The sequence below is a fragment of the Dermacentor andersoni genome, chromosome 6 (genome assembly GCF_023375885.2).
Source record: "Dermacentor andersoni chromosome 6, qqDerAnde1_hic_scaffold, whole genome shotgun sequence".
NCBI classification, from domain to species: domain Eukaryota; kingdom Metazoa; phylum Arthropoda; class Arachnida; order Ixodida; family Ixodidae; genus Dermacentor; species Dermacentor andersoni.
Window position 1 is genome coordinate 183,712,910 of NC_092819.1, and position 13,892 is coordinate 183,726,801.

General features: G+C 47.9%; 1 protein-coding gene across 6 annotated transcripts in view; it reads left to right on the forward strand.

Moving 5' to 3' along the window:
• Nucleotides 1–13,892, forward strand: part of LOC126523976 (pre-mRNA-splicing regulator WTAP-like) — a 162,482-nt gene that overhangs the window by 125,417 nt on the left and 23,173 nt on the right. For 5 of the 6 annotated variants that reach the window (XM_050172375.3, XM_050172376.3, XM_050172378.3 and 2 more), the window contains exon 6: nucleotides 7,923–8,006. The exons of the other annotated variant lie outside the window; for it this stretch is intronic. In XM_050172375.3, the coding sequence (XP_050028332.1) occupies nucleotides 7,923–8,006 (84 nt within the window). The remainder of the gene's footprint in view (nucleotides 1–7,922; nucleotides 8,007–13,892) is intronic. 6 annotated transcript variants of the gene reach the window in all.

Consider the following 13,892-nt stretch of genomic DNA (forward strand, 5'->3'; position numbering starts at 1 on the left):
AAGGCGTGGTGACTACGACAGCTCTCCGGCGGTATCGCTTGATCTTGCGACAGCGTTATCGATTTCGACTTCAGGTCGATGACTGCGCCATGTTGATTCAGGAAGTCCATGCCGAGAATGACGTCTCGTGAACACTGTTGGAGGATAACGAAGGTAGCAGGGTAAGTCCGGTCATGAACGGTAATTCTTGCCGTGCAGATCCCAGTCGGCGTAATCAGGTGTCCTCCAGCGGTCCGAATTTGAGGGCCTTGCCATGCAGTCTTAACTTTCCTCAACTGGGCGGCGATGGGTCCACTCATGACGGAGTAATCGGCTCTTGTGTCTACTAAGGCGGTGACTGCGTGGCCGTCGAGAAGCACGTCGAGGTCGGTGGTTCTTTGTCTTGCGTTACAGTTAGGTCTTGGCGTCGGATCACGGCTGCGTCGTGTTGAACTGAAGCTGGAACGTCGCGTCGTCAGGTCGTCTTTCGTCGCCGTATTCTTTGCTTCCAGACTTTGTCGGTACGGCGGCGTGTTGTTATGTCGTCGCGGTGGTTTCTTCGGCGTCTTCGTCGGCGGCGGAGGATCTTCGTCAGTTCGACGAACAGCAACCGCACCTCCATCGGTTGCTGCTTTTAGTTTTCCGGATATGGGCTCGCTGACCGGCCCCGGGCTGGGCCAGTGTATGGTCGGCGCTGCGGCGACAGGTAGCGAGGCAAGGCCGGGTGATGGCGAACGCGACGGTCGTCGAGAGCTCCACTGAGTAGCGGCGAGGTAGTCGGCGATATCGCGAGGGCGTTCACCTTGCTGCTGGCGCGGAGCGTTGACGGCGAAACCTCGCAGTCCCATCTCCCGGTACGGGCATCGTCGGTAGACGTGACCCGCTTCTCCGCAGTGGTAGCAGAGCGGGCGGTGGTCAGGAGCGCGCCAAACGTCTGTCTTCCTCGGGTGGGCCTGCTGGCGGCGGCGGTGGTGGTCGACGGAATTGCGGCGTTACGGGGCCCTGGCGCGGTCGTGGAGGGGGACCCTGACGGCGGGCGACGGCGGCGTAAGTCATCGCTTCTGGCTGGGGCTGCGGTACTTGTGGTTGCACCTCAGCAACACCAAGCGATCGGTGCACCTCTTCTTTCACGATGTCGGCGATCGAGGCCACTTGAGGCTGCGACGATGGCAAGACCTCGCGCAGTTCTTCGCGCACAATGGCCCTGATGGTCTCGCACAGATCGTCCGTGGCCAGTGATTGAATTCCGGCGTAGCTTGTCGGCTTGGTGCGTCGGTCGAATTGCCGGTTCCGCAATTCCAGTGTCTTCTCGATGCTCGTCGCCTCACGAAGAAACTCGTCGACGGTCTTCGGTGGGCTTCTTACCATTCCGGCGAAAAGTTCCTCCTTTACACCACGCATCAGTAGGCGTACTTTCTTCTCCTCGGACATTTCTGGGTCGGCGTGGCGGAACAGACGGCTCATTTCCTCAGTGAAGATCGCGATCGTCTCATTTGGCAGCTGCGTTCTGGTCTCCAGTAGAGCTTGGGCTCGCTCTTTTCGCACGACGCTTGTAAATGTTTGCAGGAAGCCGCTTCGGAAGAGGTCCCACGTCGTCAGGGTGGGTTCTCGATTCTCGAACCACGTCCTGGCGGCGTCCTCCAATGCGAAATAGACATGTCGTAGCTTGTCGTCGCTTGCCCAGTTGTTAAACGTAGCGACCCTCTCATACGTTTCCAGCCATCTTTCCGGGTCCTCAAATGTGGAACCGCGGAACGTCGGTGGTTCCCTGGGCTGCTGCAGCACGATGGGGGACGCTGGGGCTGCCATTGGGGTTGCTTTGGCCACAATCTTCTTGGTCTTCGCAGGTAGAAGTCCGTGCTCCGGAGGCAGCTGTTGAAGACGGCGGCTTGCTCGATGGTCCGGGAGTACGTTGGTGTTCTCTTTGCGGTCCGGGCTTGAATTACGGCTTGTCGGGGGCGTCCGGTACATGAACGTAAAGCACCTCCACCAGATGTCACGTGGTGGTGACGTAGAAAAACACAGTAGCAATACTGTGAACGAGAAAACTAACTTTTATTGGGCGAACTTGTGCCCACAAAACAGGCTACACTTATAGCACCACGAAAGCGGCGAACACAGTCGGCGATCGTCGAAAATCTGATCAGCGGGTCAAGCGCGTCGGCTTTTATACAGAGTCGTCGAATGTTCCAGACTAATCGTTGGGACCCACGTGCCTTCCACAAAGTTCTACACCATTCGCGTCAGGCGAATAAATCAGATAACACAAGGTTCGGCGACAACAGACTGCGGATAGAAGCATCGATAACTTTCCAGAAACTTCGGATACATGCAAGCGCGTCCCTCGCTGTGCGATAAGATTTGTTAGGCGGCGAAACGTGGTCGCCCGATAAATATAAGTACACGTGTCAATATACTGTGGCGAGGAAAGCATATGTCGCCTTGAAGAAGCCAAGTCCACTTGTCGAAATGTTGGCTCCTGCTTTCACATTATTCTCGTTTTGCTCATCGTCTTGAATTTCCATTTCCCGCATTCCCCGTGTTTTCCCTTGATTGATATGGAAAAGGCGTATGATACTACGTGGCACTTTGGGATCCTTTGGGATCTTTTTGGAATGGGTATACGGGGCAGCTTGCTGACCATTATTGAGAGCTGCCTGTCTCACAGAACGTTTCGTGTTAGAGTTGGCAATGTGGAGTCTCGATCATTCATACAGGAAACAGGTGTACCGCAGGGTGGATGTGCTGAGCTTTACGCTCTTTATTGTGAAAATGAACTCGTTACATACCATCATAGCTCGCACTCTTTTACTCGGTCTGTGTGGACGATGCACAGATAGCTTTTAGGTCGTGCAATCTTAGCATCTGCGAGAGACAGCCACAGCTTGGCCTAAACAAACTCTCAAAGTAGTCAGAATAAAATGATTTTAAATTTAACCCTCAAAAAAGCACATGTGTCCTCTTCTCAAACAAGAGAGGCATATCAGCAAAACCGCTGTTGACCTTAATGGAGACGACTATCGGTCAGCCTTGAACACAAATTTTTAGGTATTATCATGTGCACAAAACTCAATTTTATTCCCCACTTAAAATATCTTAAAGCAAAGTGCCTGAAGACTATGAACCTGCTTAAGCTACTGCCTCAAACAAACTGGGGCAGTGACAGGAGGTATTTGCTTAGCCTGTATAAGAGTCTTGTACGATCACGCCTCGACTATGGAGCCGTGGTGTACCAATCCGCATCAATTAGTGCTTCAAAATTCTCGACCCAGTCCACAACCTAGGTATACGGCTGGCAGCAGGCACATTTAGGACAAGCCCTGTGGAAAGTCTGTGTGTCGAGGCAAACTAATGGTCCTTACACCTACGCAAAACATATCTAAGCTTCTCCTACTTTTCGACATGTAAATCGAATAATGAACATCCGTGTTACTCAACTGTACTTGACTTGTCTTCTGAAAGACTTCACCGTAACCGCCCATCTGTTTGAGCTCCTCTGTCTGCGCGCTTAGAACAACTGGCTAATGAAACCAGTATTAAACTTCGAGAAACAGTCCTAATGACCCCCACTAACCTTGCACCACCTTGGGAATGGCAGATTATCCAGTGTGATATCTTTTGTCGCAATAACAAAACATGCGCCTGAGGCGCACATACATTCACACCTTCTCGAACTCCAGGCGAAGTACTCCTGCACAGAGTTTTATACAGACGCTCCAAAGTCTACTTATGGTGTAGCTTATGCAGCTCTCGGACCGTCATTTTCAACATCCGGTGCATTAAATCCAAACACCAGCATTTTCACAGCTGAGGCATACGCGATCCTCTCGGCTGTGAAACGATAAAACAAACTGGTATAATAAAGGCTGTCATATTACAGATTCATTAAGCATTGTTAGGGGCATATCAAATCTACGAAAACACAAGAACTCTATCCTTAATGAAGTCTACAACCTTCTGTGCTCAGCATACATGTTGAACCAAATAATTGTTCTTTGTTGGATGCCTCGTCATAGAGGCATAGAGGGCAACGTAGCTGCTGATGAAAGGGCTATATATGTAGCTTTTTGTGATACAAACATTAATATACCTGTACTATACACAGACCTTAAGCCATTTTTACTATATAAACTACGGAAATATTGGCAGAGGCAGTGGGACACTCAGGTATATTCTAAGTGGAACTAACCCTCCAACATGCACAAGGTGTGGCAGTAGACTTGCAGTCCTTCATGTTCTCTTTCAGTGCCCAATAGAAGAGGAGAGAAAAAAGTTCTTCCCTTCCTTATACTGTCATAACATACCTTTGCACCTAGTCTTCTTTTTAAGCAATGACCCTTTATTTAATTTTAGATCAGTACTTAAGTTCTTTGCAGAAACGAATACCATAGAAATAATTTGACCAGGCTATTTTTAGCGCAGCCTCTCCTTGGAGGCTGTAGCTGCAATGCAGTCAGTTACAGAGCACATACCTCGCAGCCCTTGTGCTGAAGGGGTCTGCAGAGGCACTGGTGCTGCTATAATTAAAACGTTTTAGTATGTAATTCTTCATAACGTAATTTTGTAACCATAGGACTCACTTGTCATTGACATTATTTTAATAGATACATATTTACACTATTTAGAGCGAGTATTTTAGGCCATTATACAGCCACTCGATTTCCACCATATTCAACTATTCACATTGCCATTCATCACCAAGTGTCATGGTGCTCTTAGGTCATTTCTGGCCCTTGTGCCAAAAAAACAATATTTATCAATCAATAAAACTTGAATAAAACTTGGTGCTGGGCTAGTTGGTGATGCATTCTTTAAAACTGATGGTAGCGCTAAAAAGGACAGACACACGATGAAAAGACGACACGACGACGAGGAAACGCTACTGACAACTGGTTTATTTATCGAAAAAGTTCTATATTTAAAAGAATCACAACACATGTGCACAACCGAACTACACCAGCCTTCTTTATCGCCATATCGAAAAACATTGTCATGCACGAGAAGCGAGATGATAAAACTCCCGAGCAGCAAAAAGTGAACACATGACCAATTGAAGAAAGCCATACCGCTATGGTTTTTCAAATTTCCCCAGAAGTGTGCGCTCAGCCGAGTACAAATTTATTGAAGCATCTCTGATGCACAGACCCGCCTTTTTTTGTATGTGGAAAGCTTCCAGCAAAACTCTAGCTTTAGCACTTGCACTTCTGCCCAGAACCACTCTCAAAACTTAACGAAACAAGACAAACTTGCGAATTTAGTTTCTCATGTGATGGTTTGCGAGTGCGTGCCACGGTTTAAAGAAGCAAAGGTTTTGGGCAGAAGTGCAAGTGCTAAAGCTAGAGTTTTGCTGGAAGCTTTCCACATACAAAAAAAGGCGGGTCTGTGCATCAGCGATGCTTCAATAAATTTGTACTCGGCTGAGCGCACACTTCTGGGGAAATTTGAAAAACCATAGCGGTATGGCTTTCTTCAATTGGTCATGTGTTCACTTTTTGCTGCTCGGGAGTTTTATCATCTCGCTTCTCGTGCATGACAATGTTTTTCGATATGGCGATAAAGAAGGCTGGTGTAGTTCGGTTGTGCGCATGTGTTGTGATTCTTTTAAATATAGAACTTTTTCGAAAAATAAACCAGTTGTCAGTAGCGTTTCCTCGTCGTCGTGTCGTCTTTTCATCGTGTGTCCGTCCTTTCTAGCGCTACCATCAGTTATCAATCAAGCAGTCAAACACCCACCACGCCACCACTATTTTGAGAATGTGTTACGAGAAAGCCTGCCGCCTGTCACACCAGAGCGCACATGATTTAGTTGCACATCTGGGGCAATCGATACTCGCGTATCGCCAGCATGTAGCAGTCGGAAACGCCTACTGCCTGTCAAAAGAGGGCAGATGTTCTGGGGTAGTGGAGTTCGATGCTACGGGGAGAAAAGACGCTTGACAATATATTTACAAGATATATACGATGGGCAAAAGACAGGCATACAAGATGGAGCCTGTGCGATGATCGTCGTCTTCATCAGTCCTCTTATCATCATTCACTCCTGCAGTGCCACGTAGCATGACCCCCGGCGGCAAAGATGCTTGGTAGGTTTGAGTGATGTCACTTCATTCGAGCGACGTGATGATATTAGAGGCGGATCACGGTGCGGAGGTATCGAGAGGTTGCAACTCCTAGGTCAAGTTTGTCACTTGACGCAGACACGGTATGGGCCTGAGTAGGGTGGAATCGGCTTCTCACAAAGGCCAACTCGCCGGGCTGGTTTCCAAAGAAGCACAGTGTCACCAGGGTTAATGTGGGCATTGCGGTGACGAACGTCATATATGCGTCGTTGCTTTTCTTGGGAAGTGGTCAGACGCAGGCGTGCAATCTCATGTACTTCGGTCGCTCTAGATGTGGCATCTCGGGCATATTCTGACCTTGTTTTGAGAATGGCTGGGAGGATCGCGTCAAACGGTAGTTAGGGGCTCGTCAATGCAAGAGAAAAAATAGAAAGAAACCAGCAGAATCATGGCGAGACATATTGTAGGCGAATGTGACAAATGACAGAGTGGCATCCCAGTCACGGTGGTCGGTGGAGATGTACACAGCGAGCATTTATGTGATAGTTCTATTGAGCCGCTCTGTGAGGCCGGAGGTCTCAGGGTGATACACCGTTGTAAACCTGTGCTTTGCAGCACAGATGTGCAAGATGTCCTGGATAACCTGCAAGAGAAAGTAACGACCCCAGTCAGTAAGGAGTTGTCGGGGAGCGCTGTGGTGAAGTATCACTGCATTAAGAAGGAAGTCAGCGACGTTGGTTGCACAACTGGTAGGGAAAGCCCACGTGATCGCTTACCGGGTGGTGTAGTCCGTAGCAACTGTTATCCACTTGTTCCCACTAAACGATAGAGGAAAAGGACCAAGGAGGTCAAGACCAACTCGAAAAAATGGCGAAGATGGTATTTCGATGGGCTGAAGACAGCCAGCTCGTAGGGCTGCTGGTTTTCTGTGGTGCTGACAAGAGTTACAGGAGGGGATGTAACAGCAAACTGAACAGTAAATACCGGGCCAGAAGAAATGATGCCGAACACGGCCATATGTCTTTGAGACTCCTAGATGACCAGCGGTTTGGACATCATGTAACTGTGCTAGCACAGTCTCATGCATATGCTTGGAAATGACCAGGAGCAGTTCAGGACCATCCGGGTGCATGTTGTAATGGTACAATATGCCATCTTGCAGCACAAACATATGTGAAAAGGGGGAAGTTGGCAGGCCCGTCAAGCTGAGAATGATGTCTCTCAGGTAAGGGTTGTGTCGTTGCTCATCGGCGATGTCACCAAACATGGTAAGCTTGAGGACGCAAGTTGACTCGCCGGTCTCAGGCTGGTCTGGTGTTGTGACAAGCAATCAGCATCCTCATGGAGTCTGCTTGTCTTGTACACCGCTGTGTAATAGTACTCTTGGAGCCGTAGAGCCCACAGACCGAGACGTCCAGCTGGATCTTTTAAAGACGAAAGCAGCATAGGGCGTGGTGATTGGTGTTAACCGTGAAAGGCCACCCGTACAGGTAGGGGCGAAATTTACCAACTGCCCAAACAATGGTGAGGGATTCACGTTTGGTGATCGAGTAATTGCGTTCAGCTGGTCATAGAAGACTGCTAGAATACGCAATGACATGGTTGCAACCGTGCTGTTGTTGTGCCAAAACAGCGCCGATACCATGGCTGTTGGCATCGGTGCGAACCTCCGTAAAGGAGGACACGTCAAAGTGGCCGAGAATCGATGACGATGTGAGTTGCGTCATCAGCTCAGTGAATGCACTAGCTTGGTTGGGACCCCAGACAAAAGTTGCGTCTTTCTTGAAAAGGTCCGTCAGAGGGTGTGTGACGTCAGCAAAATTTCGCACGAATCTGCGGAAGTAGGAGCAGAGGCCTACAAAGCTGTGAACGTCGGTTCCGCAGGTGGGCACAAGGAAACCCTTGACCGCGCAAACTTTCTCCGGATCGGGGCAAACACCGGAAGAGTCGACGAGGTGTCCAAGCACAGTAAGTAGCTGGCGGCCGAGGTGACATTTAGTCAAATTGAGCTGAAGTCTTGCCTTGCGGGACACTGAAAAAACTGTCAGACGCTCGAGGTGTGTGTCAAAAGTCGGCGATAAGACAATGATATCATCGAGGTAGCACAAGCAGATTGACCACTTTAAACAGTGAAGGAGGGCGTCCATCATTCGTTTGAATGTGGCGGGAGCATTGCATAGCAGGAATGGCATCACCTTAAACTGAGAACCCATCAGGTATAATAAGCGCCGTCTTTTTGTGATCCATGTCGTCAAGTGCAATCTGCCAATACCCCGAACGAAGGTCTATTAAAGAAAAATACTTGGAACCACTGAGACAGTCAGGAGCATCATCAACCTGAGGTAAGGGGTACACATCTTTTCTTGTTACTTGGTTGAGATTCCGGTAGTCGATACAGAAGTACCAGCTCCTCTCCTTCTTTCTAACGAGCATGACAGGAGATGCCCATGGGCTTGAAGACGGTTTGTTGATATCACGAGCAAGCATTTTGTCAACTTCCTTTTGCATGACTTGTCACTCAGTGGAGGAGACGGGATAAGGATGTTGGTGTATGGGTTTTGCATTGCTGGTGTGAATCCAATGCTTGACAACTGTTGTTTGGCCCAGTGGTCATTCATTGAGATCAAAAATGTCCTGGTATGACATGAGCAAGCCCCAAAGCACCTGTACGTGTTCATCCGGAAATTCAGTGGCGATCATCTTCGTTATGTTATCTAACATTGTGGGGTTCAAATCAATAGCAGCAGTAGGTGGTGCAGCAGGCTCAGTCAAGATGGAAGCATGATAGCCGGAGGCTGGAGCAAGGGTTGCAAGAGTGATACCCTGGGGTATCACTTGAGGGCATAGTCCAAAATTCATAATAGGGAGACATGCGGCATTGCCCTTTATACTGATAACCGAGTGCGGGAACATGACATTTTGCGATCAGAGGACGGTAGCATTGGGCAATGCTATGTAATTGCTGTCGTTCACAGGGGGATCAGGAGAGACATCAATGTACATCACGGCTAGATGTCGTAAACGAAGGTAATCGGCGGAACATAGCCGACTTGGCGCAGGATTAGAAGGCTGAATGGCATGAGGTAAGGCAAGCTGGATAACCCCTGCAGAGCAGTCAATAACAGCCGAATGTGCCAAGAGAAAGTCAAGTCCTAAGATGATGGCATGTGGGCATTGGTCCAAGACGTAGCAGAAAACTGAAGTGTGGCTTCCGGCAACAGTGACACGGGCGGTACACAACCCAGCAACAGCCAGAGTCACACCATTGGCTATGCGGTCTACAGCCATTGGAGCAAGGGTAAGAACTTTCTTCAGACGAATATGGAGGTTTGAGTCCATGGCTAATATGTGGGCGCCAGTGTGAATGAGTGTGATGACAGGTATAACATCCACGTCTACGTTGATGAGGTTGTGATGTCCAGGTAGTGTAAGCAGAGGAATTTCGGGTCGGGTCATCGTGGCAGGCTCACCTCTCGGAGCTGCACCCATCAGTTTTCCAATGAGCGGCGGGAGTATGAGGGAGGAGGAGAGCGACGACGCAGAGGTGAGCGGGGCAGGTGTCAGGATGCCGAAGGGGAGCGGTTCGATCGTGCTGGTGATGATGGCGGAGGGCTGTCTTCGTCATTGTGTACCGGCAGTCGGGAACTACCACCTGGATGTCAAATGTTTCGATAGCTCGGCCAAGGCTATGAGTTTCAAGCACTGCAACAATGGCGGGAAATGTGCCTAACGTGTCCACAACAGAAGCAGATGGCCTACCATCATTCTGCGGAATTCTGATAGCGAGGACGAACGGTTGGGTGTCTGTATAACTCAGGTGCGGCGGGCGGGCAGTAGTCAGGTCCGTTGACTGGGCAAAGCGTCTGTAATCCTGCATTTGCTAGTTCTTGATGCACAACGTTTTGGATAAGGGAAATTGTTGCATGGGGCTTGTCAGGGTTACGCGCCTGAAGGGGAACTGGGGAGGCAGCTTCAATGTCACGATGGATGATGCGCACAATATTGTCAGATGCAGCAGGAATGGGTGGAACGGGTGGGAGATAGAGGTTCTCGCAGGTAGATGTCGCAATCGTGTTCGAAGACCTGTGAAGTTCGGAATAATGCGGCAACTTTCTGCTTCTTCATAGCATCAGCATTCATTGATGACGTCTTGCTCTGTGGATGAGTTCTTCAAAACTAGAAGCATAAACGCACCCACGATACCTTTGAAGATATGCACAACATTTTCCGTTTCTGGCATCGTGTAATCGATTTTGTGACAAAGTGTGAGCACGTCCTGGATGCAAGAGTGAACTCAGCATGCAAGTTCTTTCTGTGCAGCACAACAGCGTCCAATAGGCTTGCCACACAGATTGATGAGCCTTTTGCTTACATACCTCCCAGCTTGTAAGTTCCTGCTCGTGGTTCAGAAAGCATACCTGTGCCATGGCCGCCAGGTAAAATATGATTGCAGTAAAACACGTTGTGGGGCTAGTTGGTGCATAGCTTTCAAAAAATGAAGCGCCAACGGTAACGGCACACAAAGAAGCAACAAAAGACAGAACAAGGCGCTTGCTGTTTTTTGTTCCTTCTTTGTGTGCTGTTACCGTTGGCACTTCATTTTTTGAAAGTTTTTAAAATATGATGTTCGCTAGCATCAGTGTCAGGGGCGCTATAACGTAAAGCTATTCCAAACTTTTCTATTCCAATTCTGTAATCACCCCTCCACAATTGGTCAAAAGCTTTTTTGGACCATCCCCACTTCACCTGTCTGTCACGTGACGTCATAAAAACCGCGATAGCTCCCCTTCTGATATGACTTGTACACACTGATTATGCATGATTTGATCGAACAAAAGAAAAATAGTTATTTCTGATTCAACGGCCTTTTGCCATTAGCCCTCGGCTATGGGTCAAAAGTTTTTGGGCTGCACCCACTTCAGCTGCCTGTCACGCGGCGTCACAAAACCGCTAGAACTCACCGTGTCAAAGTGACGTGTACGCGTTAAAGATGCATTAATATGCCAAACAAAACTGAATTTTCATAACTGCGAGTCATAACTGCGAGAATTTTCATAACTGCGAACATAACTGAATTTTCATCTGAATAGCCACAGGCTGCCCCATTCCAAAAGGAATAAAAGATGGCTGCCGCCGATCGCTCAGGCACTGGCTACTTGCTCCTGTCGGAGAGCATGGGTGTATTTGCGTATAATAGAAATTTTTGCGTGACCGTGTATCATTTTCGAGCACTTTTGACATGTTTACGACCTTGTTCTGCCAATTCTTCTTTGTTGAGTATCCATTTTAACGTCATTCTTAAGCTTCCGTTGCATGCCGCCGCAAGCTAAGTATGGGAAAGCGGACCAATCACAGATGCCAGCAGCACCCTATAATGCTTTGCATACCCGCTCAGCAGTTGTGGTGGTTTTCAACAGCTTTGCTAGACATTGTGGGGATTGAGGAATGCACCGGCACCATTTGCGCTGGCATTCACGTGTTCTGCTGTCCCTACGCCTCTCTGTCTTTTCACTCACGACAGTTGTCGGCGGTGGTGCTCCACTCGTGATGGTTTGTGGTAGGGTCACTCACGTTGCGGGCTAGCCTTTTTCGGCACCTCCTGATGGGAGCATGAGTCTTCACCCCTGGGACAGCGCCGAGTACGTACATGCTTTCCACTCGTCCGCCGACACCTTTGTGTCTAGGACTTGAGCTCGTGCACGGTGCCTTTGCCCGTGCGGTGAGCGCATACTTTGTGTTGATTATTTACGGACACTAAGCTGAAGAGTAGTGCCTAGTGCTCGTGTGAAGTTGTGCTATGCCGAGCGGCACTTATAGCAGGCCCAAGTTGTAGGAGATTGCCTTAGCTCTCGCAAGTTGGCCCATTTGTTATCGCGATAGCAAGTAGCATAGCCGCCAGAACTTTTCCTAGCGGCGTGTGTCAGTGGGAGCCTTTGCTCTCGCAGCGACGTGCTATAGGTGCCCCTGTCTCGATTTTCGCCTTGGCGTGGGAGCCATTTGGTTCCCGTGAACCCCCGGGATCGGGCATTTGTACAGTGTTTGGTGCCGCCGGAGACAATAAACGGTTTCCGGCATCTCGGGGCATTACTGTGTTCTCTTGCGTGCATTGTGCTCGGTAGCCCTTTGCAGCCTGAGTGTGCGCTAGATGCAACAGCTGACACGGCCCTGTGGTTCACTAAGCTCAAACCCGTGGTAGTCGGTACTCCTGTGGGACCCTAGGACCCCATAACATCCACTTTGGCAGGGCTGAGATGGCGAGTCATTTCTTCTGCACGCTAAGAAGGCTTGCTTATTGTCGGGGCACATATGATCTTTCCTTTTTAGCTTTTTTTTTATTTAAGCAAAATATTTTTGTTGCTGCAACTTAACTCTTTCCTTATTGGGCCTATATAAACTATCAATTTGATTGACAGTTTTTAAACAGGCTGTTAAACATTACCTTTAGAATACTTCTACTATGTGCCTCATAATCAAATCTTCGGTTTTGGCATGTAAAACCCCAGTATTCATTCATTCATACTTCTGCTAGCAATGCCATGCACCGTCTAAAATGATGATTGAACTTTAACTATTGCACAGATTTTACAATTATTGGTAGGTTCGGCAGTCTGCAAAAATAAAACTTGCCTAAAAGCATCGTCGAAACTAGAATCTGGTGCTCCTACCACTCCCTCAACAAAACACAAAATTTGCACTTTGGTCAACTTGGCAACATAATTTTTAAATGACAGCAGCACTGAAGACACGGAAGCTTCTGTCCAGTTGTTCAGTTTTCCGATTCGATGTCTCAAACAATCATAGATTCTGATGAATTCGTGTTATTTTGTTATGTTTGACTAATATCAAGTGCAACATTACTTTCCCTACCGTGGGTTGCTTTTATGCATCATCGCTTCAACAGCGTATTATGTAAAAGTTATTACGAGCATTCTATTTCATTGTGTGGTGTTTTTACTCCCACAAAATTACACAGTTAATTACAGGTAGACCTTCGCACGGAGCTTGGATAGCCGTCTAATTTCTTATATTTTGAACACTGGCTGTGCTAGTGCCCTTATTGATTACTGTACAGTGCTGTGCAGAAACTGTGCAGGCTCCAGCACCAGTTGAACACGCACTAAACCAGCTTACTTGCTCAGAAAAGCTGATCGAATGCAATATACAACTATGAAGAGGCATCTGCATGCTTCTTGACTTGACAGTCATTGCTTCATGAGTCTAAAGATTGCAGTAAAAAATAAACTATGTGCCTGCTGCTGTTAGTTAAAACGAATGCACCCTGCACAATAACAACTTGCCCATTTTCATGTTTGAAATGCTACTGCCTTCCTGCATAGCATGGGCATCACTATGGCTAGTATTGATCTATATAATAGTTTTTTTTTTTTTGTGGCCCGAGTTACAAAAGCTGGTAACTAAGAGCCAGGCACATATCTTGTATATTTCAGATATTTTTTTTTGCTCTCACTACTTGGGCTAAAAGTAGTAAATTATTACTTTTACTGATGTTTCATGGCGTGCTTCTTTGAGGTTTCACATAACAATTCACAAAGACTGTCTGAGCTTACATAATTGCTTTGCATGAGTTCAGTGCACCAATGATCATGCTAGAATTTTGCGTATCGCGGTATACGTTGTGGCTACTATGTCATGAAATATAACTTTAAAACATAAAAGTGCTGAATATGAGTACATTTCTAGTGGTAAGGAAAGAGTTAAACTTGAGAGAGAATTACATCAACACTGCTCCTCCTGCTCCCCCTTAAAGGGTCCGCACCAGGTTTGGCCATTTTGCGCAGTTGACGATTGTGTCTGCAAAGTATTGCTCCACTATGCGCCCTTCTCGAGGAAGCT